The sequence below is a fragment of the Pestalotiopsis fici genome, assembly GCF_000516985.1.
Source record: "Pestalotiopsis fici W106-1 unplaced genomic scaffold PFICI_Scf_16, whole genome shotgun sequence".
NCBI lineage: Eukaryota > Fungi > Ascomycota > Sordariomycetes > Amphisphaeriales > Sporocadaceae > Pestalotiopsis > Pestalotiopsis fici.
The window spans coordinates 169,971-193,798 of NW_006917106.1; the positions used below are offsets into that span (position 1 = coordinate 169,971).

Consider the following 23,828-nt stretch of genomic DNA (forward strand, 5'->3'; position numbering starts at 1 on the left):
CACTCGAAAGTTCCTGTATGGATCTTCAACCAGGTTTCAGCGATCCCTCTTGTCTCGTGTGTGGGGAGTAGAGATGCTCCACCAAGGCCAGTCCGGCCACACCATGGATCTGCCGAACTATTGCGCTGCCATTATGCAGGGATCTAGGGACCGTGGTTTCTTATTTTCTTCCCAAAGCAGCATGTATCGTGTCCGAAGGCCATGTCGAAGGTGGGCGGCCTTGTTACAGCCTCAAGCCCAATGGCAGTCACAGAGGAGCAGAACGGCAACTTGTGCCGGCCAAAAGCATCGTAATGATTATAATCCAATGACTATATATACCCATTTCAATATCGTGTATATTCAGCTTTCTCCTTCTCAGCATCACCACCATCAGGCTTCCTCTCTTCTCTGCTTTCCTTCGTACACTTACAACCGGTTGATTCGGTCTGTCTCCCTTCATTTCTTAATAATCACTATTAGACAATTTCTTTTCTCTTTTTATTTATTTCACCTCTTCCTTCAATCCCACACATATCCAAACAACTTCCAAAATGCATACCAGCTACATCATTGCCCTGACCCTTTCCGCTGCCGGCCTCATCAGCGCACACGGCAACGTTCAGGTTGTCACGTAAGTCAACTACTTTTTGACTCATCCCGTCCATGCATACTCACCTTTGGAACATCTAGTGGCGACCAAGGTGGCAACGGCACCGCTCTCGGCATCAAGGGTGCGGTCGTGGCCAGGTTCGGAAAGAACGCTGAGACCGAGAAGGATACCACCGTCTTCGGCGGCAACGCCAATGACCCCATGAAGGATGGTCTCGGCAAGACCACCGCCAACGGCAAGCTACAGGTGTCAGATCTGGCAGACGCCATGGCCCTGTCCGGCGACACTCTGCCTCAAGTGGCCGCCGACGGCACCGGCTCCATCACGGGCACTTGGAGGATCGTCACCAGCGATGGCACCGCCAACGACAAGAACGGAAATCTTTTCGCTGTGGTCGACGAGACCGGCACTGGTGCATACTCCAAGGGCACACAGTTGACGGCCACTTCGGCCATGGTCGGTAATGGAAAGGGCAACGTGGTCCAGCGCATGATGGCAAGGGCCCTTCACACCATTGGTATCCAGAAGCGTGCTACCAATGTCGGTGCTGATGCAGTGAGTGGAAAATCCTGTCTCCTTGCGGTGTTCTGGGGGGGAAATGTACTGACCAGATCTCCAGACATTCTCCGTCAAGGTTCCTGCCGGTCTCACCTGCACTGGAACCGATGCCGCCAGCGGCATGAGCAATTTCTGTCTGATGAAGGTCGTCAACAACAACAACGCCGGCCCCTTCGGTGGCAACATCGCTTTCCAAGTCGCAGGCGCCAACACTACCAAGGCTGCTACTTCCTCCAAGTCGGCCAAGAATCAGCGGTCATTTCAAGCATAAAAGAAGAATAGCCAGGATTAGGCGCCATAAATGATATCATTATGATGGGAAACAGGTCTTGGATGATGAGAGCAGGGCCGGATCCCCTGCTCGTCGATATTGGACCTGAGCCCGAGAGGAAGAATTGATTGAAATCATCAAGAGTCGACGCCCTTTTTGGCGGGTCGCTCGGCTTTCTTTTCTCTATAGCTAACGCATATACTACAATAGTAGTACATACAGGAGAAACGAAGAAGAATTAGAAGAAGGAGAAGAAAAAGCCGATAAATTATCACATTGTTTTTCGCTGAGGATAGGCAAATGTGGCAGATGGCTTGCTCTGGGGACACGAACATAAACATGTGACATGTAATGTATATGCTCAAGCCCCGATTTCTAGAGCTACAGAATTCATGGCCTATGAAAACTCTATACCGTATTCCGTAGGACTATATAGAATATTGATTCATAATAAAAAAGCTGTCTATCATGTAATTCCAGCTATGTTGGTAAGCCTTCATCAAACTAGCATTTCGCGACTACGCTTTGCAAGTTCAACTCGACTCTGACTATGAAGGGGAATAGTCCATTCTCGTTAGGTGGATATATCCTATAGCCGCTAGATTCATATTTGAATTGGTGACAGCCAACAAATCCCCGGTGTTGTGTGTTAGCTTTTGAACTTTTTCCTAGTTGCCTTTTTGCCCTGTATGTTTAGTTTAATTCTTTCTGCAGATTCGTAGGTTGATGGCTCGGAATTAGCGGAAACCTAGTGGAATGAATCAAATGGCGCTGCGCGCGACCATACGGCTATAGCCATGCCATTGTGAAGTTAATTGAATCGCTAGAAAAAATACTCAATGCAATCTCGATTAAATGAAGCTCGACATCTGAGCTCGATCTTGCCTTTGTCGTGAGCAGCATGTGATGATGGGAGGGAGAATTGTGACAAGAACTTGGGACACCTTGATAAGTTTTCGGGCCTTGTCCGAACTGTAAAGCGGATAGGCCAGCCAGCCAATTCGGAAGTGTCCGGTGGTCCACGTTATTGGCCTCAAATAAATAGGTACTCGGTATTCATCATCAGAACCCACCTCGCAACATTTGTGCCCCTACCTATAGCATCCAGCTGTGGTAGATCGCACTCCTGTTCATGGCCGATTGCATACTTACGCCATAAGCTTGTCCCACGCACCACCACCAGCAGCCATGAAAGCAGTCGTCCTTCATGGGCATGGTGGTCCAGAAGCCCTCTCCTACGAAGACATTGCGGATCCAGTGCCCAAGGTCAACGAAGTTGTTATTCGATTGGTAGCCACGGCCTTGAATCACGTCGACATCGACGTGCGCAATGGCACTTCAGGCGTGGAATCCATTCAGCTCTTGCCTCACATACCGGGCGTGGATGCCGTCGGGGTCGTCGAGTCCATTGGGTCAGCTGTCACCCAGTGGAAGGTAGGAGATCGCGTTGCGCCCCATTTTATCCTATCTTGCGCAAAATGTGCCAATTGCCGGGGTGGCCGGGAGAACATATGCACAGCATCTCAAATCTTGGGTCTGACACACTGGGGAGGGTATGCCGAAAAGGTCTGCGTACCCGAGCACACGCTCGTGCGGATTCCAAACGACGTAGGACTCGAAGATGTAGCAGCTGGTATGACTCCATTCGCAACGGCATGGGAGGCACTCATTGTGACTGCCGGCCTCAAGGCGGGCGAGACAGTTTTGGTCACTGGTGCCGGGGGCGGTGTCGGCAGTCACGCTGTGCAAGTCGCAACACTGGCCGGGGCGAGAATCATTGCATGCGTCGGAGCAGACGACAAGATCGAACGTCTTCGGGAACTCGGTTTTGCGGACGATTTCGTGAATTACAGAAAGGACACGCTCATTGAAGCCGTCATGAAATTGACAGCAGGCAAGGGCGTCGACGTGGTGTTTGACGGAATTGGGGGCCAGATCTTGAAGGACTCGATTCATTGCCTAGCAGACGGCGGCCGCATCGCGAGTATCGGAGCGCATGGCGGTGAGGTTGTAGACATTGATATGATACAGTTCTTCCGTAAACACCTCACCATGCACGGATGTGGACGATCGACAAAGGAGATTATTGCGAAGGTGCTCGACTTGATGGCAAGAGGTAAACTGCGGCCGATTATTGCAGGGCGATACCGTTTAGAAGAAGTAAAGAAAGCACACGAGATCATGGAAAGTCGGGGATTCTTTGGCAGGATTTTATTACTTCCACACTCGTCGTCAGCTGAGCCCTAGTTCAACAGAATGGAATGAGTTGCAGACAAGCTCAACCGAATAACAGCACGTAACACATTAGTCAACTATAGTCCACCAAGTATACTACTGTACCGGTACCTACGATCTAGTTCTTTACCAGCCACATCACTGCCAATTGCCTCACTACTATGCATGTGCCATGCAGAATGCAGTATTGGCGAATATGCGCATAAAGATGTAACTTTGGTATCCTCCCGTCAAGCCACAACCAGCACTCGATATCTCCTTCGTCCACGGGGGGGCGTCTCGAGAGTCACTCGGCTCCTAGTCCGTCTTTGAGCATACCACCATGCTGTTCTCGTCGAAGACCTGCTCTTACCCATATGTACCTAGGCAAGTAATTTGGCAGAACGACAATATTCATAGCTACTTGGCAGCCGTGTTTGCTGTCTTCATGACTGATCCTCTGAAGATACTCGATACGAGTGATGTAGAGGATCAAAATTGAACGAATATTTCACACAAGGTTGCGATACGGATCCCTACGAATTTTCCCTAGGACCAACATATATCGATTGTAGAATAGCAAAAAGCTTGACGATGGCATGACTTGAACTCCCGTTTACTAGGGGCCGTTGTCTCGGTAGCCCACACACCTAGATAAGCGCAAGCTCAGCGATGGTCAAGGGCACCACGGGTGCTCCCTCTTGACTAGCCATCGAAGGAAGCTCCATTGTGCGGGTAGATCGCCACGATGTTGCTAACTAATATGGTTGAGATTGTACACACCGAGATTGCCGGCACAGACTTGTGGAACAGATCTATTCCTTTTTTCCCCCATTCCCTTGGCCGTTTGTACCAATTTAGTCACATAGCACAACAGGCAGCACGTGCAATTGTAATGTTTCACTTGGTACATAAGATATTGTAACACTTTCCACTGAATATAGTGTTTTGTATCACTGGAGGTATATATATGATATATTACAGAAGCATTCCTATGTGACTTCTAGAGTGTAACACCACGCAAAGCCCATCTCGTCCCACCGGTAAACGCCTCAGATATCGCGTATTAAGATTCATAAGCCATTGGATTTGTAATTTTTCTTTTAGATGCTTGGTAAAAAGCTTGTCTGACAGAGGAGGAGTAGTTCTTTTACATCGTCCTTTCAGTTCCTAATTATATCAGTACACGTCTCAACCAAATATGTTGTTGTGATATCGTGACGTTGATCCCCTTCCCCGAAGCACTGCCAACGGCAATACCTCTGGCCTCTCATCTCAAGGGATTCTGGGAAGAAGCAACATGTATGGTGTGCAAAAAAAAGAAGTAGTGATGTTTTTATGCACCATCCCTTTAGAACGCGTCAGGATATCGCATTCGAAAGATACGAGTCGACTATTGACGTGGAAAGCAGGACTTGATGTACATTGTGGGCCATTCAAAGGGGGTGGGGGAGGAATGTCATGTTATGCAAAGAGGGAAACTGGGGGAAGAAAAAGAGACTCACAGCAAAGCCAACTCCAGATCACCGTGGATTCTGGCCTTGAGCGTAACTTCAACCTCAAGGTTCAGATCTAACCTCAGCCTCAAGGTATCGCTCTTGCCTTTATCGCCACCGCCGCCCTGGTTAAGGGCACCACCCGCCACGTTGCTCAAAGCACCGGTGGCACCACCGACGAGGTTGTTCGCTGTCTCGCCGACATTGCCAACAGGTAGCAAATCTTGTGCGCCACCTAGGCCGCCCAGAGGACCTCCCTCTCCACCCAGAAGGCCGCCCTGCTTGCCGCCCTTCTGCTTGGTTTGTTGTCCGCGGCGCCGCGGCTGTGGTGCTTCTTCCTCGGAGTAGTCCTCAGAATATTCCTCGCTGAAGTCTTCTTGTGGGGGTGCCGGCTTCCTTGAAGCTGCCCGGCGGTTCTGGCGGCGGTTGGGTACCTTGGATCCTGATCGTGAGGATGACATTGTTGGGGTTATTGATGTGGATTTTTTTTTTAAATCGTTTGAAAGTTGAGAAGCAAGCTCTATGCGTGATTGCTCAAGCTTGCAGCAGCAATAAAGTATGGCAGTTGTGGAATGATAAGATTCTTTGGCGAAGACTGGGGCTAGTAGGGAAAAGGTCTAAATGCTTGGGCCAGAGTATTTACATAGGACAAAATCGATGCAAGGAAACAGGGCAAAGTGCTTGCAGCAGAGACACCCTGACGAGGTACGTCATAAGGGTATTCCTGGGGTCATGGTGGCATGGTTTGCAGGAAATGGAGGGTGGGAAGGAATCTTGTTTCGAGCAGCATGATGCGAGCTTGGCGCACCGGGGCTGCGGGCAATGCCATATGTTGTGTGGCATCGCTTTGTCCGTCTCAATCATAGAGACACCCCATGTTACTTTCATCGAGATGGGGCTCTTGGACTGGGCGCTAACCTGCCTGTATAGGATCTGAATCGCTGGATATATTCTGGAAACACTTGTAGAAATGCTGGACTTACATCATAAGTCAACGGCTTGACAGGGCTGCCTGGTGTCTGACAGGGGTTGGTGCACTTGCACACCCGGACCTATACTAAGTGGGTTGTGGAGTCCATCGGCCTTGGAGGCTGCGTGTCAGCTTTTCCCTGTTTCTGGGACTTGAGAGGGGGGAGTACTCAGAAGTACTTTGAGTATTCCGTAGTTCGTGGCAAACTGATACATGAAAAGACGGCGAGGAATAGAATGAAATCCGGTTCAACTGCAACTCCAGCGCCGGAGGAAACCCAAAAAAAAGAACGTGGGCTTGATCAAGTCTATAGAACTGAAAAGCCTTACTTATCTCCGCCCACCATGCGACTGCTTACGCCTAGCTGAAGCTCACGGTGAAGGCTAATATCCAATACCTTCAATGGAGCAAGTCGCTGTTTGAGGGTTTTGGACTTATCATGGTATACAGACCAAGCTCCATCCTCACCTTGTACTGCGTAGAAATAAGGTGTGTCCTCTAGTACTAGCCATTCCTCATCATCCGACCAATTCCAGGGTCCAATAATGTGTCCTGCCGTCTCACCTCGAGTGCCGTGACGTATCTCCCCAGAGTCCCTGTGTGCATAGATCCAGTGCAGCGCCGGAGGATCATCCGAGGCCATGGAGACCATACCCTGGTGCTTCTCCTCGCACGGGTAGGGAAAATAGAAACCGTTGAACTTGTAGCCCGAGACTGGATGTGCGGGGTGGTCTAGATACAGCTACTCGGCCCATCGAATGAGTGACTGCTTCTGTGATGTGGATTTGGGAAAGAAAATATCCGAAGGATTACAAGGACTACTCTGTAATATAGGGCACAAGGGAATTAATTACCTTGTTGTCTTTGAATACCGCAGTAGCTGTCTGTATAGGGGATTTTCCGTCGATTGAAAAATTGGTAGTCAAATTGAACTTTATTCTTTCTTTCGCTTGCTGGTTTTGCTTCTTCTGAGCATCAATGGCCTCTGCGACGCCGATTACTGTAGGTATGGCGTCTATCACCAGGAGGCCGAGAGTGCTCAACGCAACGAGCGCCATGTTCTCTCTCTCGCTCTCTCTTCACCCCCCTTCGTACTGACGGCAGAGGGCGTGTGAGGAAAAAAAAAAAAAAAAAAAAAAGAAGGCCCTGATCGAAAGCGTGTGGCGGGCGATGCACCAGCTTGCGTGATAGACAGATAGCCTGACAGTGGACCTATGCAGAACGGCAACGTTGGAGGATGATCTTATGGTCAGCTGCCGTGTGCCGGGTGCTCGTAACAGAGTTCAAGCATGTATGCGATGGGACGGTCCCGCAGCTCCAGAACTTTACAGAGACATAGCAACATAGAAAGTCTTGTCAGGCAACTTGGTCCGCAAAGCAGAGTGACTGGAATGGGGGAAAACAAGCTTTTGCTGCGTCTAACGAGCTCATAGCCTGATCCATGCGACTGACCCGAATCAAGCGACTTTGGTGTGGCGGGTACAAATGGGGTATGATCTCATGGCAGCGCGACATTTTGAGTGAGAGGTGGGTATAGAATGTGGATTCGTATCGAATCGTACCGGCTAGTCACTAGACTCAAGAGGATCGACCGCTTGGCTATACCCCGGTCACTGACAGGGGTCTTGCAGAACAACCTGGCAATGCCTTGAAAGCTGGAAATAATTTGATCGAGAGATCGAGTGAGGTATTGCGTCACAGCTTGTGAGCTTGACCGATGGAGTGTGCAACAAGAGTGCCTGGTAATCCTGTTATTCAAGTAGGTCTCTCATCCGGAATAAAACAAACGAGTAGCCCCCGCTAGTGCCTGTATACTCTCAATCGTAATTCTGTATCTTGAATTACTGTAAACACAGAACACCAACTGAAATCAAGCAGACCTCTTTTGACAACCGTACTACTACAACACTCGTCTTATCTGTACTAGCAATATATTACAATGGCCTCAAAAGAAGAAAACCAGAACGCTCAACCCCATGAACAAGGCGAAGAACAGCAACAGCAACAGCAACAAGAACAAGAAGAACAACTAGAACAGCCTGCCGACAATGACGTACAGCAGGAACAAAACAATGCCGAGGACGATGGAGAGCAGCAAAAAGAAGAGAGTGAGGAGGGTGTAGAGCATGAGCAAGGCGGCGGTGATGACGCTGAAGCAGCTCAAGACGGCCAGGAAAAGCAAGATGGCCCAGAGCAGGACCAGCCAGCTGAGGATGATGACGCCAAGACTGCCTACGAAGGCCGCTCGCCATCGCCAAAGAAGGAGTCCAAGAAGCAGCGAGGAGAGTCGAAGAAGCGTGAAGAATCGAAGCAACGTGAGCAGTCGAAGCAGCGCGAGCAGTCAAAGCAGCGTGATGTTGCAACTGATGAAAAGCCGCGCCGACGGAAGCTGCGCCGCAACGCGCCATCGTGGATGAGTGAAAAGGAGAACGCCTCTTCGAACGAGAAGCAGGTAGCTGCTCCTCGCCGTCGCAGGCAAGCCAGCAGGAAGCCACAGCAAGACCAGAGCCAGCAACAACAGCAGCAAATGCAGCAATATCAGCAACAGCAAATGATGATGCAGCAGCAGCAACAGCAAATGCAGCAACCAAAGGACGATGGCGGAAAGAATCCGCTAAAGCTCCGTTTAGACCTCAACCTTGAAATCGAGGTCACACTGAAGGCGCGCATTCACGGTGACCTGACTCTTGCTCTCTTGTACGTACTATTTCCTTTTTACCCATTCCTTGACCCTTATAGCCCTGGAGCCTGGGATGTGATCCTACCACCGTATCTCTCTCTCTCTCTCTCTTTCGCTCCTTTTTTCTCTCTCTCGCTCCTCGTTCTCTCGCTCTCACATGTCCACGTCTCACTAAGCATTCATTTGCACAGTGAGATGTAAACATGCAAATCGTCGTCTCACTAAGCATTTTCCTGCGTAGTGATATGTAAAACGACGGTCATCAGCCCTTGCTGCTGCCTACCGAACTCCACCCACACCACACACGAGTGTGTTCCTCTTGGGGTGGCGAGAGCGAGAGCCAAGAAGAGAAGAAGAAGAGAGAAAGGCAAAGCTGGCATGTCTGTGGCTTTTGTCTAAGAGGCAGATACAAGCTTGCTTCCTTGGGCAGTCATTCCAAGCTGCGTGGCTGCCACCTAGAAAGAGAGAGTGTGTGACAAACACAAAAGCACTGGAGCGTATTGGGAAAAAGTCAACTAATAGCAATCTTCTTTCTGATAGGGATGGTATTTGAGCTTGTTACCTTACCTCACATGTGGCCAATCAATTTTTGGCCAGAGGCAACTGTTATGCATCTGCGTGGGATGGGAACCAAAAACCTGCTCTGCAACAAGATCGCCACAGTCTCTAACTGCTGTTTCCTTTGTGTCCTCCCTGGCGTTGGGGCAACTGGTATTTTTGGAAGACATGTATGATTATTACGACACAAACTGTACGTAGACAGTACAATTAGCCACTGTACTTTTAATATAATGCGGTGTCATGACCATGAGTCCTGCTCCTGTTGCAACTCGACTAAGGAGTTTTTTTTTTTTACGTGGTCTAATGATCCTGCAAGCACACAAGTCATGCGCGACGTGGGTGTGTAAAAAGAACTGTAAATGAGAAACTGGTGGCTCTCGTCATCAGCTGACAGGGAGCGAGGGAGAGCAAATTATCGACTATGTGGCTCTCTTGCAGCGCTTCCCCCTCCCTATCCGCCAATTCTTTTGCTTTACCCAGAAGCCATGGAATTGGTGATTCCCATTGAGGTGCGGTTGAAAACGGGGCCGTGTCTCATACAGCGGCGCCGCTACGGGAGCGTTCTAGCTATATGCACTCTAGCTCTTGGACTTGCCATGCAAATGCAGGGGGTTCCCATGAATCCACACTTTATTACGCAAGCTGGATGCGGAGGCAAGTTACCCAAGGATGGCGACCTAGTGTAGCCTCCAGTCGTTTGGGTGCTTCTGGTGGTCAGGGCAGCACCTCACTATGTACCTAGGTTAGGTACGTAGCTGACGGGACTAGATGTGATACTTTACTTGTCAGTGTCTAGTTGTGCTATTCGTTGGAAGACATGACGATAATGATTGTATGCTCTAGTTCCAGAGGAGGTGACTCGGGGTCAACATTCACCAAGCGTACCCGTGTATGTTGTGTTTGCTGACAATGTTGGGATCGTCTTTACATGACACACCTAGGTGAAGCGACCGAGTCTCCAGATATGTGCGGATTCCGACGACGACGGAGAGGCCATTCCTGCCCTCCCAAGGTTGGCTATATTTACTTGATGGTGGACGGAGTCATGTTTCTAATGGCAGACTGGTAGGTATGTACGAACCTTTACTTTTTAGCCTTGGGGTAAGCTCCCTCCCGTGTAGCGATTTCTTACTTTTTGAGTTCAGTCAAGGGCATTCGAGAGAACGAATTCGGCAATCTGGATGCCGTTTCTCGAATTCTATCCCAATTACCTTTGCACTTTCGGGGCAGATGACACAACCTTAAAAGAATAAAAATGATGGATAGCGAGCGCCGGTACAGCGGAACAGCGACTTATCGCCGGGTACGAAGTACAACTGTGGCATTCGAGATGTTACATTGATAAAAATCTTTTTTTAACTACGCACCTACTTTTGCTCATCTCAAATGCATAGACCACAGCACAGACCTGCGGGCATTGATACTTTAGTGACAAAGGAAGTCTGTGATTGACACCTTCAAACTGACAGTCCATTTTCTAGTTCATGTTGTACCATCGCGCCGTAACATGGACGGATGTCAACTTAATCTAGTGCAACAGTTACTCAGTCTCACTCCTGCCTCCCTGTTGTGTTTTGACTAGCCCGCCCACTATTAGTGTACTTGACAGACAGGATTTGTCTTACAGCGCCATGACATGGCATGATTAATTAGGGTAAATGAAATAAAAGAAAAGAGGTGCGTGGGTAGGCAGATAATGGCAATGAAATTTGACCACCTATCACTTATTCTGTTGCCGGATTTGCCGTGTCGGCGACCGGAGCGGGACACTCGCTGCTCTCCACCCTCCGCCCACCACACCATCTTTTTCATCATTCACCATCCACTCCCGCCGCCTTGAAATTTGCAGGATTGTTCGATAGCGTCGGCATTCTAATGTGCGCCCACCCACGTTGAAGAGTATGGTTGAACCCAAGCACATAAATGATTGCCACAATGACTTGATAAGCGTGCTTCTTGGTCATGGTCATAATTAGAAGCAAACGCCCCCAAGTTTTAACAAAATTTGGGTCACATTTACAAATGATGATTTGTGTACCAGCTCCAACTAAAGTCAAACCCTCCTTACTCTGTACACCGCTCTTGAGTCTCTGGCAATTTGATGTATTGTGTAGTCGCTAGGAACCTGTCCCCTTCCCTTTGCCCGCTCGTACAGCTCCATTGGCATGATTCGACATCGATTGAAATCTGCTGATCCTGAATAAAGGATCGCGATCGGGTCAAGATATTTGAAATGATCACCATGTTATTAAACTAGTATCACAAAATCGTTGCCCTTGTCCGCATGATATCAGCCTCTACTTCATGATAGCGCCCATACTAAAGCTTATAAAGAATTGATTTTACCTACCTGGCAAGCCCGGTGAGTTATAGAATAGCACTACTCATGGGTTACTAACGGACAGGGGAAAAACTCATAACGCCATGAGCGACGCGCTGCTCGCAAGAGAACAAGAGGCGTAGCCTGCTGCTAATCAACTTTGTTTCCAATACGCGACCAGCCGAGGGCTACAGTGAACCCGGATCGTAATTGCCGAGTATTTTGTTCCAAGATTATCAAGAGTATTTCGAAGGCAGAGCCACAACCGCATGGACAGTCTTCAGAGCTAAATTATTGTTCAAAATTCGGCACCTCGGTGCATGTGGTATGCATTGTAGGCATTTTGATGGTAGTACTCATGGCATTCCGGATCGTCGGGCGTACAATCCTACTACTGCGTACACTCCACTGCCTATACTAAATGTACGTGCACCAATGTCATTTCCATCCCTGTCCGTAGCCTGGATGGACACGGTTATCGTGAGCTGATCGACAACATGATCGGAGATTTTCCATTTTTCTTTTTTTCCCTTCTTTCCAGTGGAGGCAGCCCACTAGTGTAGCGGATATCCTTTTCTCCAAGAAATCCAAAGAAAGACGGCAATTAAAAGCCTTTGGGCCATTGCCTCAATGCTCTCTATCTCTCCCCCTTCTCTGTTTCTAAGGCAGCAAGTATATAGCTTGCCAAACTTAGTACCGCGCCTATGGAGTACTAAGCACGACGTGTATGAGCAGTCACTATCAGCAGACATGGTCTGGAAAGCTGTGATGCACGTTGCCACAACACCATCTTTCCGGCATCCCAAGCACTACCTATGTATGTACGTACGGAGTATTGCATTGTTGCAACGCGTCCAACTTGCCAGGTTGTGTGGGGTCAGCTTGATCTTTGGGCGAGTTTGACGGGGCCTGGGGTGGTCCGGACTGGCTTACAAAGACACTACCACATACACTACCTGAGTTATCTCTTTGGCTTCCTGCGCCCTTTTCTGCATGACCATGGAATATGTCCCAGTGTTGTCTATATACCTGCCATAGAATCCACCTGGTTTAGTCTAAGCAACCAACAGCTGTTTCCTATCTCGTTTAGTTGCATACAGTCATAATAGCCATTTCAGCCACATCTCTTTACATGCTCACAGTGGCATATAGGTATAATCAGTGAACCTTGTTCAGCGTGCGGCAAAAAAGGACCCTCGGCTAGTGGTCAAAGGTATGACGCAAGATCAGGTTCCATGTCGGTTTCCATTCAGCATACCTAGGTACACTACATTGGTGTCTGGTCTACAGAGTACAATTAATGTATGCCATCATAGCTGTTCCTCCAAGTGGCTGCTGCACCCCGACAGCACAGAGTGTCTCATCTCTCTCCAAGGACAAGAGAAAAGTAGGCAGCGACTCGCCTATTATTGCTTTGATGTTTGGTGGGGGGTAATTTTTTTTTTAATCCCCTTTGCCAAAACGATGGAGGAGGGAGAAAAAGTATCAGGATATGCTCACTTGCTCTGCCACCTAGTTGCACTGACAAGATTATGTGCTTGCTTCTTGCTTTATTCGCAAATTCAATTTCATCAATCACTGGCAACCTAAGTTGACACCTGTCTGTCATCCCCTTAGTGGAATAAATGATATAAACCTTGATTACGAAATCGTCCCGTCAATGAATGAATCTCAACGCTGTCGACGTCGACCGCATCCGTAACATTGCGCTGGTCATTTACTTTATCTATTTTATCCTTTTCAACCTCAACCGCATCAAGTTCTTGATCGCGACAACCATGGCCGACACGGCGGGGCCACAGACTCCCAGTAGAAAGCTGTTCAAGGCGGCGTCAAAGACTAAAACACCGCCTGTCAGGAAGCAACATAGTATCTCGGTGACTCCCAGGAGCGCAGAACCAGCGTCTGCAAAGTCTTCCAGTCCGAGTCCCGGTCTATTTAGAAAGCCCTCGGGAGCGACGCCAAAGCTCGTCAGAAAAGCTTCCTCGCACGTTCAATCGACGCCTTCCAAGCCAGCGCCCGAAGATATCATCAAGTCAACGCCACTGGCACCCCTTAGCACAGGTACCAAGATTTTTGTCGCAAAGCGCCGCAAGGCAGACAGCGTTGCTTCAGACACGACGGGCAACACGCCCATTGGGCTCATAGATAATGACGTTCTCACGCCTACGGATATGGGTGCCAGCCACGACGACCCCAACGCCCCAGACCTAGACCCAGAGACCCTCTCCAAAGAGTCGTCGATGGTCATGACGGGAGCTGCAGGGGGTCTCCCCGACCACGACTCCACAATACCAGGGTCGCCTGGAGTACAACAATTCGAAACAGCCACGGATGCGACAAGGAGCCCGTCCAAGCGAGCCACCGATCCGCTCATTGAAGATGCTCGTCAGGTTCCCAAGCAGACTACTGGCGCTGGTGACCATGATGTTGAATCTAAGAATACAAGAAGAAAAGAAGAAAATGAGGGAGAAAAATTTACGGAAGAAACATCACCCCAGGACTCAACTAGCAGACAACACGAGTCACAGCAGCACAGCACAACCAGCTCTGTTGATGAGCGGGACATGCCGAGCGACCTGGCCCAATACTTCACTAACCAGGGCAACCATGAAATGAGCGAGTTTGTCAAAGCCCTCTTAGCACCATCAGAAGATCCTACATCCACAGTGATCAGCGCGCTCGGTTTGACCCACGAGTCTGGACAAGCCGCTGCCGATAAAGTTCGCGACGACGCAGAACATCAGCCGCCTATCACAGAAACTCAAAACCAGAAGCAATCGCGCACTGCGACTAGCGAAGCAGTCCCCGAGACGCTGAGCAATCCCCAAGACAGCATACACGGGTTTCCAGAAGTATCGAGCCATCCGTTTGACGAGCTACCGACCAATGACGAGCTTATCATCTCAGACCCTGTGAACAGTCAATCGCAAGACAAGACAATTATACCGCGGGATGCGGACGAGAAAAGCGGACACGGCATCAGTGGATTTCCTGACGTGTCAACAAACGCCGTAGAGGAGCTGCCAAACAACGACGATTTGGTAGTTGAACCAACAAGCAGAGCAAAGGATACTTTGCCGAAGGGTAGTAACAATCATACAATACCATTACGGCAACCGGCAACGAGCACGGACAAGACACGCGATACTACGAGCGGGTTCTCCGACGGGTCGTCAAAACCCATTGATGCGCTGCCGGCACCACACGAAAATCCAACAGCAGCAGCAGTGGTTGGCGCTACCAATACGGCCCCCGCAAATATTAAGGTGTCGGGCGCCACAGAAGCTTTACCAGCAGCCGCCATAGCACCGACAGCTCCAACGACTGCAGCTCCAGCAACGGGACAAGCCACCGGCGACAAAGTTGCCCGCGACGCGTCGCAAACACGGAAACTTGCAGAGGTTGCTGCTTCCCCCAACACCACCACCACCGACACCACCACCATTACTGCTAGTGCTGCTGATTCCAGACACGACAACAAGATTGGACTTCCTGACATTGAGGGCATTGTCAAAGGCGGAGACATTACTGCTAGCGACCATATTGGAAAGCCTCTGGATCTCAGTGGCTCCATCTCCAGTCGTCCGCAAGACCTCCAGTCCGAAGGGGAGGACTTGCATCAAGCGGCCAGACGTGAGTCTACGACAGAGGACAAGGCGGGGGTACCTAGTTCGTCACATTATCTCAACGACGGCGCCATCATCAGTGAAGCGACACAAAATCCGGCAGTGTTACGGGATCAGGTCGCACCGCTGAGAGAAGACGCCCGCGACACGGCGGACTCGCTTCCGTCCAAGTCAACCAAGACAGCGCCAACGGCGAACGGATTTGCGCAGGCTGCAATGGCTGGAGCTCAGGAGGACCTCGCGGCGAAAGCGCCGCAGCAGCCAAGCGCGTCGGATGCCACCGGCCACGCCACCAGCAATGAAGCTGCTGGAGGCATTCAAGCACAGGCTGACAACATGGGCAAGCCTGCTCATATCAATAGGCGCATCGACATACCTTTGCCTAGGCCAGAGCGACCTTCTTCTTCTTCCAAGTCGGGATTACACATGCCCGAAGTCGACAATCTGCGGAGCACAGAGGGCCTGCCCAACGTCAATGATCTGGATGACCCGCCAGAAGAGTTCCTGGACCCATCAGTGCACTCACCACAGCAGCCTTCGGCGAACATATCTCCTATTCCCAAAATTCAAAAGGTCAATCCCATTGACAGCCAACCACCACCCGATCTTGCCAGATTAGCCAACGGCCTCGGTGGCCACAGCATTGATGACGTTGGAAACATTGTGGACAATTCTGGCAAAGTGCTGGGACATGCTACAGGCGACCTGCCTTCCATGATTGGCAAGAAGGTCGCCGACAATGGCGAGGTCTACGGCGACAGTGGCGAACTCATTGGCTATGTCACGGAGAATTTCACTGGCCACCCGCCACCAACAGCTTCCGAGACAAACAAGTCAAGCGCGAGTAGAGATACACCCTTGCCCGGGGGTCTGCGTGTTGATCTAGAGGGAAATATCCTCGACGCCTCTGGTAATGTCATTGGAAAGATGCACAGCAAGCCAGGCCAGCCCACCAACGCTCTGGCACCGTATAATGGCAAGGAAGAGAGTGCACCAAGGAATGAAACCAATGGGGAACAAGGACAATCGGACAACGAAAAGCCGAGGGCCAAATTCGACGAGGGAGGGATTCCAGCCGACATTTTTCTGGATGTCAAGTCTACACCAGACGGGATTCAACTGACAATCAGAATACCGACAATCTTCAAGCAGGAGACACGGCAGACGGCGGAAGCATCGTCTTCTTCCGCATGATGGGAATATCAAACAGCGACGGTGATGCTCACCTGACAATGGTTTGATTGAACTGTTGTACTTCTCAAAGTATAAGAGATTGTGACTATTTTCTTCATCATAATGGTATATAGTGGTTATGACGGAGACATTGCATGAGGTTAGAAACATCGAGGTCATGCATTTGACGGATTTATTGCACCTAACGTGTCGATTTCACTTGTATCAATATATGTTACTGTACCTTTTGACTTCAAGTCGCTACTGTACTCGGCTGTTGTCAAGCTTGCATACGAGAAGTCTAAAATGCCTACACAGCATGGCAAGTATCTACATACATACCTACACCTGCCCACCAGGACGCAAAGGTAACATTGGAGTTGTCATGTTCTCATGACTAATGATATGGCTCGGGCGGCGGTTGCTTGGAATTTTAGGTGGGGCAGTAGGCTGAATGGCGCCGCAAGGAGAAGGGACTGGTGAGAGCGAATTGGAAAGTACTCTGTAGATGATGTGTGCATACTCGGGTATTGTGCCTTTGCTTGCCCACAGACAAAGGGCCTGCGCCATAGTTTAACCAGAAATGACGTTTCAAAGTTCTTTTTCGCTGATGGTAAGTACATAGTCCCGGCAGATTCATGTTACATGGAGAGGTGTGGAGAGGGTGTGTATGCCTGTGTGTATGCGTGTGGCTTGAGGTGGGCAGAAAAACCGGTTCTGGGTGTGTAGGATTCGTGTCTCGCGATAGTCAGGGTGACGTGAAGGGTGGCAGGGTCCCCGCAGTATAATCTAGTGACCAGCGAATAGCAGCATGCCGCCCGCCACGAGCCTGGACAGTTTTCCTTGTTATGCCCGCCCGCACTTACGCCACGCCCACGCCAGCAAGTAGCCCCAGCAGCCCGAATTTGGGCTCAACGGTCGGTTCAATCTGAGACTCATTACTTGCTTTACTAGATGCAAGCGCTAGCACTTAGTCGACACGATCGCACCAAATCCCTAGGTTAGCATACCGTAGGCTGGCATTCCGGTATTCTTTTTATTCTTTGTTTCTTTTTAGCCTCATGTTTAGCACTAATATAGTCCCTAAATTGGCACCTACATTATAGCGTAGTACATGAACAGGTAGTTGCAGTGTACGCGTTGCCAGCTCCGCACGTCCACGAAAACCCGATCGATGTCTTGATTGCTAATTGGCCATGTGCAGGATTCAGAAGAAGAAAAAAGAACCACTGGCGGAGAATACATACTGAAACGCTGAACTAGGACGATAGGGACAACTCCGTCTGTTTTCCGGAGGAGCGCTCGTCTCTTTTCTACCCAAGTAGACATTCCATACGGAGCTATCTCATATCATGCCAGGCCGAGAGTCAAAGAAAAAAAGCCCATGTTTTCTCTACCTTAACCTAGGTGTTATAGTGGGTAATATGCCTCTAGCACCACTACTAACGACTATTTTCTGAGGCCCACCCAACCCCATCAGCAAACGGGCTTGCGGGCGGCAATGAGCCTCGGAAAGCCAAGCGAGCTGGGCCCTGGGTTTACTGGGTTGCTGGGCCCTCACCTGCTCACCTCACCACCCCCCCCTGCCCATATTCAACTCAAATAAAGTGGCCAGGACGATGCTAACTAGTTTGTGGGTGTGGCTCCGGTGGGTGGCTGATGCAGCTCGCGCAAACTACATTCCTTCTCTGCCAAGTTTCCATACCTGCCTGTTCCATGTCGTGTAAGTCCAGACTTCACTCTCTGACACGGAAATGCAGGCATAGTATGTGACCTCTTGTCTCCGCGTCCGAGTCCGCGCCTGGCCTTTCCTCTCGATCCTATGCCAAACTCCACACGATCGAGATCTCCACCGTGTTGTCTTATAGTCCACCCGGGGGGGTCTGGTCAGATTGGATAGACGAGATATGCCATGGGCCGCGTCTGGGCGAGCATCTTGAAGTACCTTGTGGCAGAGAATCTTGTTTTTATTCCCTGTTTTGGTCTCGGCTAACCAATCAGGGTGCTGCCTCTCTCCGACCACCAGCGCATGGCCGTCCCAACCGTGCCCACCGCCACGACAGAACAGTTACAGAAACTCTACTCTCTCTCGTCACATTCTAATCATATTGCACCAGCCCGGTGAGCCACAGAAAACGAACATTGCCCCTCCACTCCAAAGTCCTCCCTAGCTAGGTCCCGCTGGTCCCTGCTACCGCGGGTGGCCGAAAGTGATCGGCACGCCTCGGCCTGGTCCCCAAGTAGATCATCGACCTGTAGCCGCATGTGTGGCTTGACCTCATCGGAGCATAAGCGAGCAACTTCTACCAGTACCTCCCTACCGTGACCCTCCTTCATGACGTTCTGCTTCATATACTTCTTCTACATGACGTCGAAGAAGTGGCTGCAGAAAGGGTCCTGGCTCGAATAGCAATGCTGAAACAAGTAGCACAGAGGAGGAGAAACCAGCCATGGGAGACGTCAAGCGCCTATAGCTCTTACCCCAACTGCTACCTAGCAGTTCCCAGAAGCTCGTTGCTTTCTCGTCGTGTGTTATCCCGTTAGTCAGGCTGGGGTGTAGCTGTGAAGCTACCCAGTATGATTGCCTGATGTGACGTAAGTGATTGGAGCTTCTCTTCCAGTTGCTTTCTTGTATTGAGACTCGAGGGATCACGATAGGCTTTTGTCTTTTTCTTTTACCCATTGCCCATTCTCTTAAATACAAAACTCTCCTGCTCTTGTATTTTCTCTATAGTCTTACTTTTAATTCTTCATTCTTATGACCAACAACACTGTAAAACAGACAGTAGTGACTACCCAACCCACTGCTACAGAAATCAAAACCGAAATAACTACACAACTACCTGATAACCTCTTACCCTTGAAAGAAACACTTGCACCTCTTATTCACTCTACCTATACCCAGAACTCCGCAATCATGAGCTCGCAAGTTGGCAGCGCACAGAAGAAAGTACAGTCCGAGTTGCCAGAGACACCAACCAAGGCCGGCCAGCCCCTTTCAGAGTCCAAGCTGGACACTTCGGCACCACGCTCCATCCCAGATATCAACGACTCAGAAACGCAATCCCAAGATGCCGATGTCTCCAATTCCGGCGAGGGCGAGGAGGGCGAGATGGTACCGGCCGCAGGCCGTATCAATGAGAAGGGAGAGGTAATTGACGACGATGGCAATGCAATTGGCAGGGTCACAAAGGGCAGCGCAAAAGACTTTGTAGACTTTGTCGTTACCCAGGAAGGTGACATCCTAGATTCCAATGGTGGTGTTGTCGGCAAGGCTGAGCCGCTGGAAGACGTTGCCTCCAGACTCGATGACCACTACACCACAACCTCTAGAGAGCACGTTGACACAGTGACGGGCGCTGCGGGCGATGAGACGCCGAGCGGCGGTGGTCTCGGCGGTGCATTGGGCGGAGTCGGCAACTTGGCCAAGGGCGCAACCAGCGGAATCGGCAAGACGGCCAAGGGTCTCACGGGTGCCGTTGGTGATACAACCAAGGGTGTCACGGACACGGTCGGTGGCGCGACGGGTACCCAGGAGGTGACTGATAAGCTGGGTGATACGGTCAAGGGTACCACAGATACCGTTGGCGACACCACCGAGGGTGCCACTGGCGCAGTCGGTGAAACCGCAAAGGGCGTCACCGACACAGCTGATGAAGCCACAAAACCCGTCACCGACACTGTAGATGACGCCACGGGTGGTGTTACTGGCAAGGTCGGCGAGACGGCCGAAGGCGTAACCGAGACGGCCGGTGAGACTTTGGAAGGTGCCGGCGACAAGGTATGCAGCTATTTCCGGGCCAAAACGCCATGATCTCCTTCAATCATCGCTAACACACTGATTGTACCAGGTTGGCGAGACTACCGAAGGCGCTACGGACACACTCGGAGAAGGTGTCGAGGGTGTCAAGGGCACTGCAGAGGAGGGCGTCGAGGGCGCCAAGGACACTGCAGAGGAGGGCGTCGAGGGCGCCAAGGACACTGCAGAGGAGGGCGTCGAGGGCGCCAAGGACACTGCAGAGGAGGGCGTCGAGGGCGCCAAGGATACTGCAGAGGAAGGTGTCGAAGGCGTCGAGGGCGTGAAAGACACCGCCGACGAAGGTGTGGAGGGCGTCAAGGACACCACCGAGGAGGGTGTTGAAGGCACCGAAGGCAAGGTCAGTTTTTCCGCATTTTCCTTGACACAACAGGTCATAAACTAAACTTCCATCTGCAGCTTGACGAGACTGCCGAGGGTGCCGAGGGTGCCGTCGATGAAGCGGGCGAGACCATTGAGGGAGCCAAGCCTGCTCTCGATGAAGATGGTAACCCCATTGAAGGCGCCGAGGGTGCCATCGGTGAAGCGGGAGAGGCCGTTGAGGGAGCCAAGCCTGCTCTCGATGAAGATGGCAACCCTATTGAAGGCGCCGAGCAAGCCCTTGACGAAGCTGGCAAGCCCATCGAAGGTGCAGAGGGTGCCGTCGACGAGGCCGGTGAAGCTGTCGAAGGTGCCAAGGGTGCTGTCGACGAGGACGGCAACCCCATTGAGGGTGTCGAGGGCGAAATTCCACTCGATGAAAATGGAAATCCCATCGAAGATCTGAAGGCGCCCATTGAGATCCCGGAATTCGCTCCCACTGTTGCTGGCAAGGTCATTGCCATGTTTGAGGGCCCCTTCACCGTGGCCGAGGATGGCCAAGTCACCGATCAGAATGGCAAGATCCTTGGTAACCTTGCCAAGGATACCGATATCCAGAATCTCATCGGCAAGGAGATTAAAGGAATCGACGAACATGGCAACTTGCTCGGCGACAACGAAACTGTCCTAGGCAAGGTCGACCTCGTCCCTGAGGGCACCATCGTAGAGCGCATCAAGGACGAGGTTCCCGAGGCTGCTGAGCGTTTGGATGCTCTCGAGGAGGCTAAGAACAAGCTCCCCGATATCTCCATCTTGGAAGGTCTCACCATTAACAAGGCCGGCAACGTTGTCGACGACAAGGGCAACGTCATGGGTCGTATCAAGAGCGGCGAGCTTAAGAAGCTCATTGGCAAGCAGCCCGACGAGAAGGGTCAGATTTGGGATGGCCGCGGCAACGTCATTGGCGAGGTTGAGGTTGTCCCTGACGCCATTGAGAATTTGGCTTCACCTTTCGAGGACTTCCCTGACGCCATTGTGGACAAGAACGGCGTCGTCGTCTTTGAGGGTCGCCAAGTTGGTGTCGTTTCTGAAGGCGACATTGAGAAGCTGATTGGCAAGAAGGTTGATGCTGACGGCGATATCCTTGACAAGAACGGCAACGTCATCGGCAAGGCCGAAAGGAAGGAATTTGAAGAGCCTGTTGCGGAGCCCGAGCCCGAGCCCGAACAGACTGACTACTCCATGCTCAAGGACAAGAAGATCAACAAGTTTGGCAACGCTGTCGACGACAAAGGCCAAGTCTGGGGACGTGTTGTCCAGGGCGTTCTCAAGAACCTCATCGGTAAAAAGGTCGGAGACAATGGTGAGGTCTTCAACGATGCCGGAAAGGTTATCGGCAAGGTCGAGCCTGTTCCCGATGAGGAGCGTGAGGACTACAAGGAGCCCTCACCATTCGAGGACTTCCCTGGCGCTACCGTTGGTGATGAGGGCAAAGTTCTGTTCAACGGTGAACAGGTTGGTATCGTTGTGGATGGTGATGCCAAGAAGCTGAAGGGCAAGCCCGTCGATGCCGACGGTGACATTCTTGATAGAAATGGTAACCTGCTCGGCCATGCAGAGCGCTGGGAGAAGCCTGAAGAAGAACCCGAGCCCGAGGTTGACAACTCCTCCCTCGCTGGCAAGCGCATCAACAAGGCCGGTAACGCGGTGGATAGCCATGGTGACATCTATGGTCGCGTCATCGAGGGTGACCTCAAGCGTCTGATTGGCAAGATGTGCGACAAGCAAGGCTTTATCCGCAACGAAGGTGGTGATGTTATCGGTAAGGCTGAGCTCATTCCTGAGGCCGAGCGTGAGGGCCTTAAGGAAGGTCCCTTCACTGAGCTTCCTGGCTGCACTGTCAACAAGGAGGGTCACGTTGTGACTCCCGGTGGCGATATTGTTGGTCGTCTTGTCTCTGGTGACCCAAAGATTCTCTTTGGCCGTGCTGTTGACGACGATGGTGACATTTTGGACAAGAATGGCAACGTTCTTGGCCACGCCGAGCGTTGGGAACCCGAGGAGGTTGCCAAGGATGTCAACCCCATGTCCGGTCGCAAGGTCAACCGTGAGGGCAACGTTGTTGATGAGAACGGAGATATCATCGGCAAGCTGACCAGCGGTGATTTGAGCAAGTGCGCCGGCAAGAAGATTGACGATGACGGCGATGTTGTCGACCAGAAGGGTAGCATCGTGGGTCATGTTTCTCTGCTCGAAGATATTCCCGAGCCCGAGCCCGAGCCTGTAGAGGAAGAATCAGAGGAGGACCGCCAGAAGCGTTTGCAACTGGAGCAGGACCGCAAGATTGCAGCACAGATTTGCGTCTGCATTGAGCATTCTCTTGACAAGATTCGCCCAATCTGCAAGATGATCATGGAGGTTTGTTTAACTTCACTCCCATCTACGAGGCTATCTACTAACAACTCAATAGAACATCGACAGAGCTGAACGTACCCCAGAGGACGAGCGTGATGAGGAGGAACTCGTCAAGGTCGTGAAGCCTCTCATTGAGGAGGGTGGTAAGATCTTGACTGAGGCAAACGGTGTCATTCGTGGCCTCGACCCTGACGGCCGTATCTCTGCCAATGCCAAGCACAAGACAGCTGCTCGCGAGGCTACTCCCGAGGAGTATCATCTTGCAGATCTCCTCAAGGAGCTGACGGGTACCGTCACGGAGACCATTGAGAATGCCAAGCGCAAGCTTGAGGACATGAAATATGCCAAGAAGGAACTTAACCCTCTCTGGGGTCTTTTGGCTGAGCCTCTTTTCCAGATCATCGCCGCTGTTGGCTTGTTGCTCAGCGGAGTGTTAGGTCTTGTTGGAAAGTTGCTGAATGGCCTTGGACTGGGTGGACTTGTCAATAACCTGCTTGGCGGACTTGGTCTCACCAAGGTTCTTGATGGTCTCGGACTTGGAAGCATTGTCGGAGCTGTCACTGGACAGGATGACAAGAAGAAGAAGTAAGTTAACACTCCAACCCTACCGTCAGCGCAGACCTGATACTAATTGGCTTTTGTCATAGGGGCAAGAGTGGTGGCAGCAAATTCCTTGGAATCATTTGATTCCATTCAACCACTACATAATGCATCTGTAATGTAATTTTACTTGAGGATAGTAGCGTAATGGTCTTTTTATTTTGGGGGGCTACGAGTAATGATTCCTGTATGATTTTCATTTCAACGACAAGGTTGGGTTACTTCAAAACAA

General features: G+C 50.9%; 7 protein-coding genes across 7 annotated transcripts; 5 read left to right on the forward strand and 2 right to left on the reverse strand.

Annotated features, from left to right (window-relative positions):
- Positions 1-533: 533 nt before the first annotated feature.
- Positions 534-1,421, forward strand: PFICI_15223 (uncharacterized protein; the record flags this gene model as incomplete). The annotated part of the gene is made up of 3 exons (XM_007843804.1): positions 534-613; positions 673-1,147; positions 1,212-1,421. The coding sequence occupies 3 exons, from the start codon at positions 534-536 to the stop codon at positions 1,419-1,421; spliced, it is 765 nt and encodes a 254-aa protein (XP_007841995.1).
- A 1,188-nt stretch (positions 1,422-2,609) lies between these two features.
- Positions 2,610-3,668, forward strand: PFICI_15224 (uncharacterized protein; the record flags this gene model as incomplete). The annotated part of the gene is made up of 1 exon (XM_007843805.1): positions 2,610-3,668. One exon carries the CDS (start codon positions 2,610-2,612, stop codon positions 3,666-3,668), a length of 1,059 nt encoding a protein of 352 aa, XP_007841996.1.
- Positions 3,669-5,136: 1,468 nt separating this feature from the next.
- PFICI_15225 (uncharacterized protein) lies at positions 5,137-5,592 on the reverse strand (the record flags this gene model as incomplete). Its single annotated transcript, XM_007843806.1, has 1 exon — positions 5,137-5,592. The coding sequence occupies one exon, from the start codon at positions 5,590-5,592 to the stop codon at positions 5,137-5,139; it is 456 nt and encodes a 151-aa protein (XP_007841997.1).
- Positions 5,593-6,426: 834 nt separating this feature from the next.
- Positions 6,427-7,159, reverse strand: PFICI_15226 (uncharacterized protein; the record flags this gene model as incomplete). Its single annotated transcript, XM_007843807.1, has 2 exons — positions 6,427-6,843; positions 6,956-7,159. 2 exons carry the CDS (start codon positions 7,157-7,159, stop codon positions 6,427-6,429), a joined length of 621 nt encoding a protein of 206 aa, XP_007841998.1.
- An 881-nt stretch (positions 7,160-8,040) lies between these two features.
- Positions 8,041-8,982, forward strand: PFICI_15227 (uncharacterized protein; the record flags this gene model as incomplete). The annotated part of the gene is made up of 1 exon (XM_007843808.1): positions 8,041-8,982. One exon carries the CDS (start codon positions 8,041-8,043, stop codon positions 8,980-8,982), a length of 942 nt encoding a protein of 313 aa, XP_007841999.1.
- Positions 8,983-13,326: 4,344 nt separating this feature from the next.
- PFICI_15228 (uncharacterized protein) lies at positions 13,327-16,485 on the forward strand (the record flags this gene model as incomplete). The annotated part of the gene is made up of 1 exon (XM_007843809.1): positions 13,327-16,485. The coding sequence occupies one exon, from the start codon at positions 13,327-13,329 to the stop codon at positions 16,483-16,485; it is 3,159 nt and encodes a 1,052-aa protein (XP_007842000.1).
- Positions 16,486-19,381: 2,896 nt separating this feature from the next.
- PFICI_15229 (uncharacterized protein) lies at positions 19,382-23,683 on the forward strand (the record flags this gene model as incomplete). Its single annotated transcript, XM_007843810.1, has 5 exons — positions 19,382-20,245; positions 20,316-20,621; positions 20,681-22,999; positions 23,052-23,581; positions 23,644-23,683. The coding sequence occupies 5 exons, from the start codon at positions 19,382-19,384 to the stop codon at positions 23,681-23,683; spliced, it is 4,059 nt and encodes a 1,352-aa protein (XP_007842001.1).
- Between the last annotated feature and the right edge of the window lie 145 nt (positions 23,684-23,828).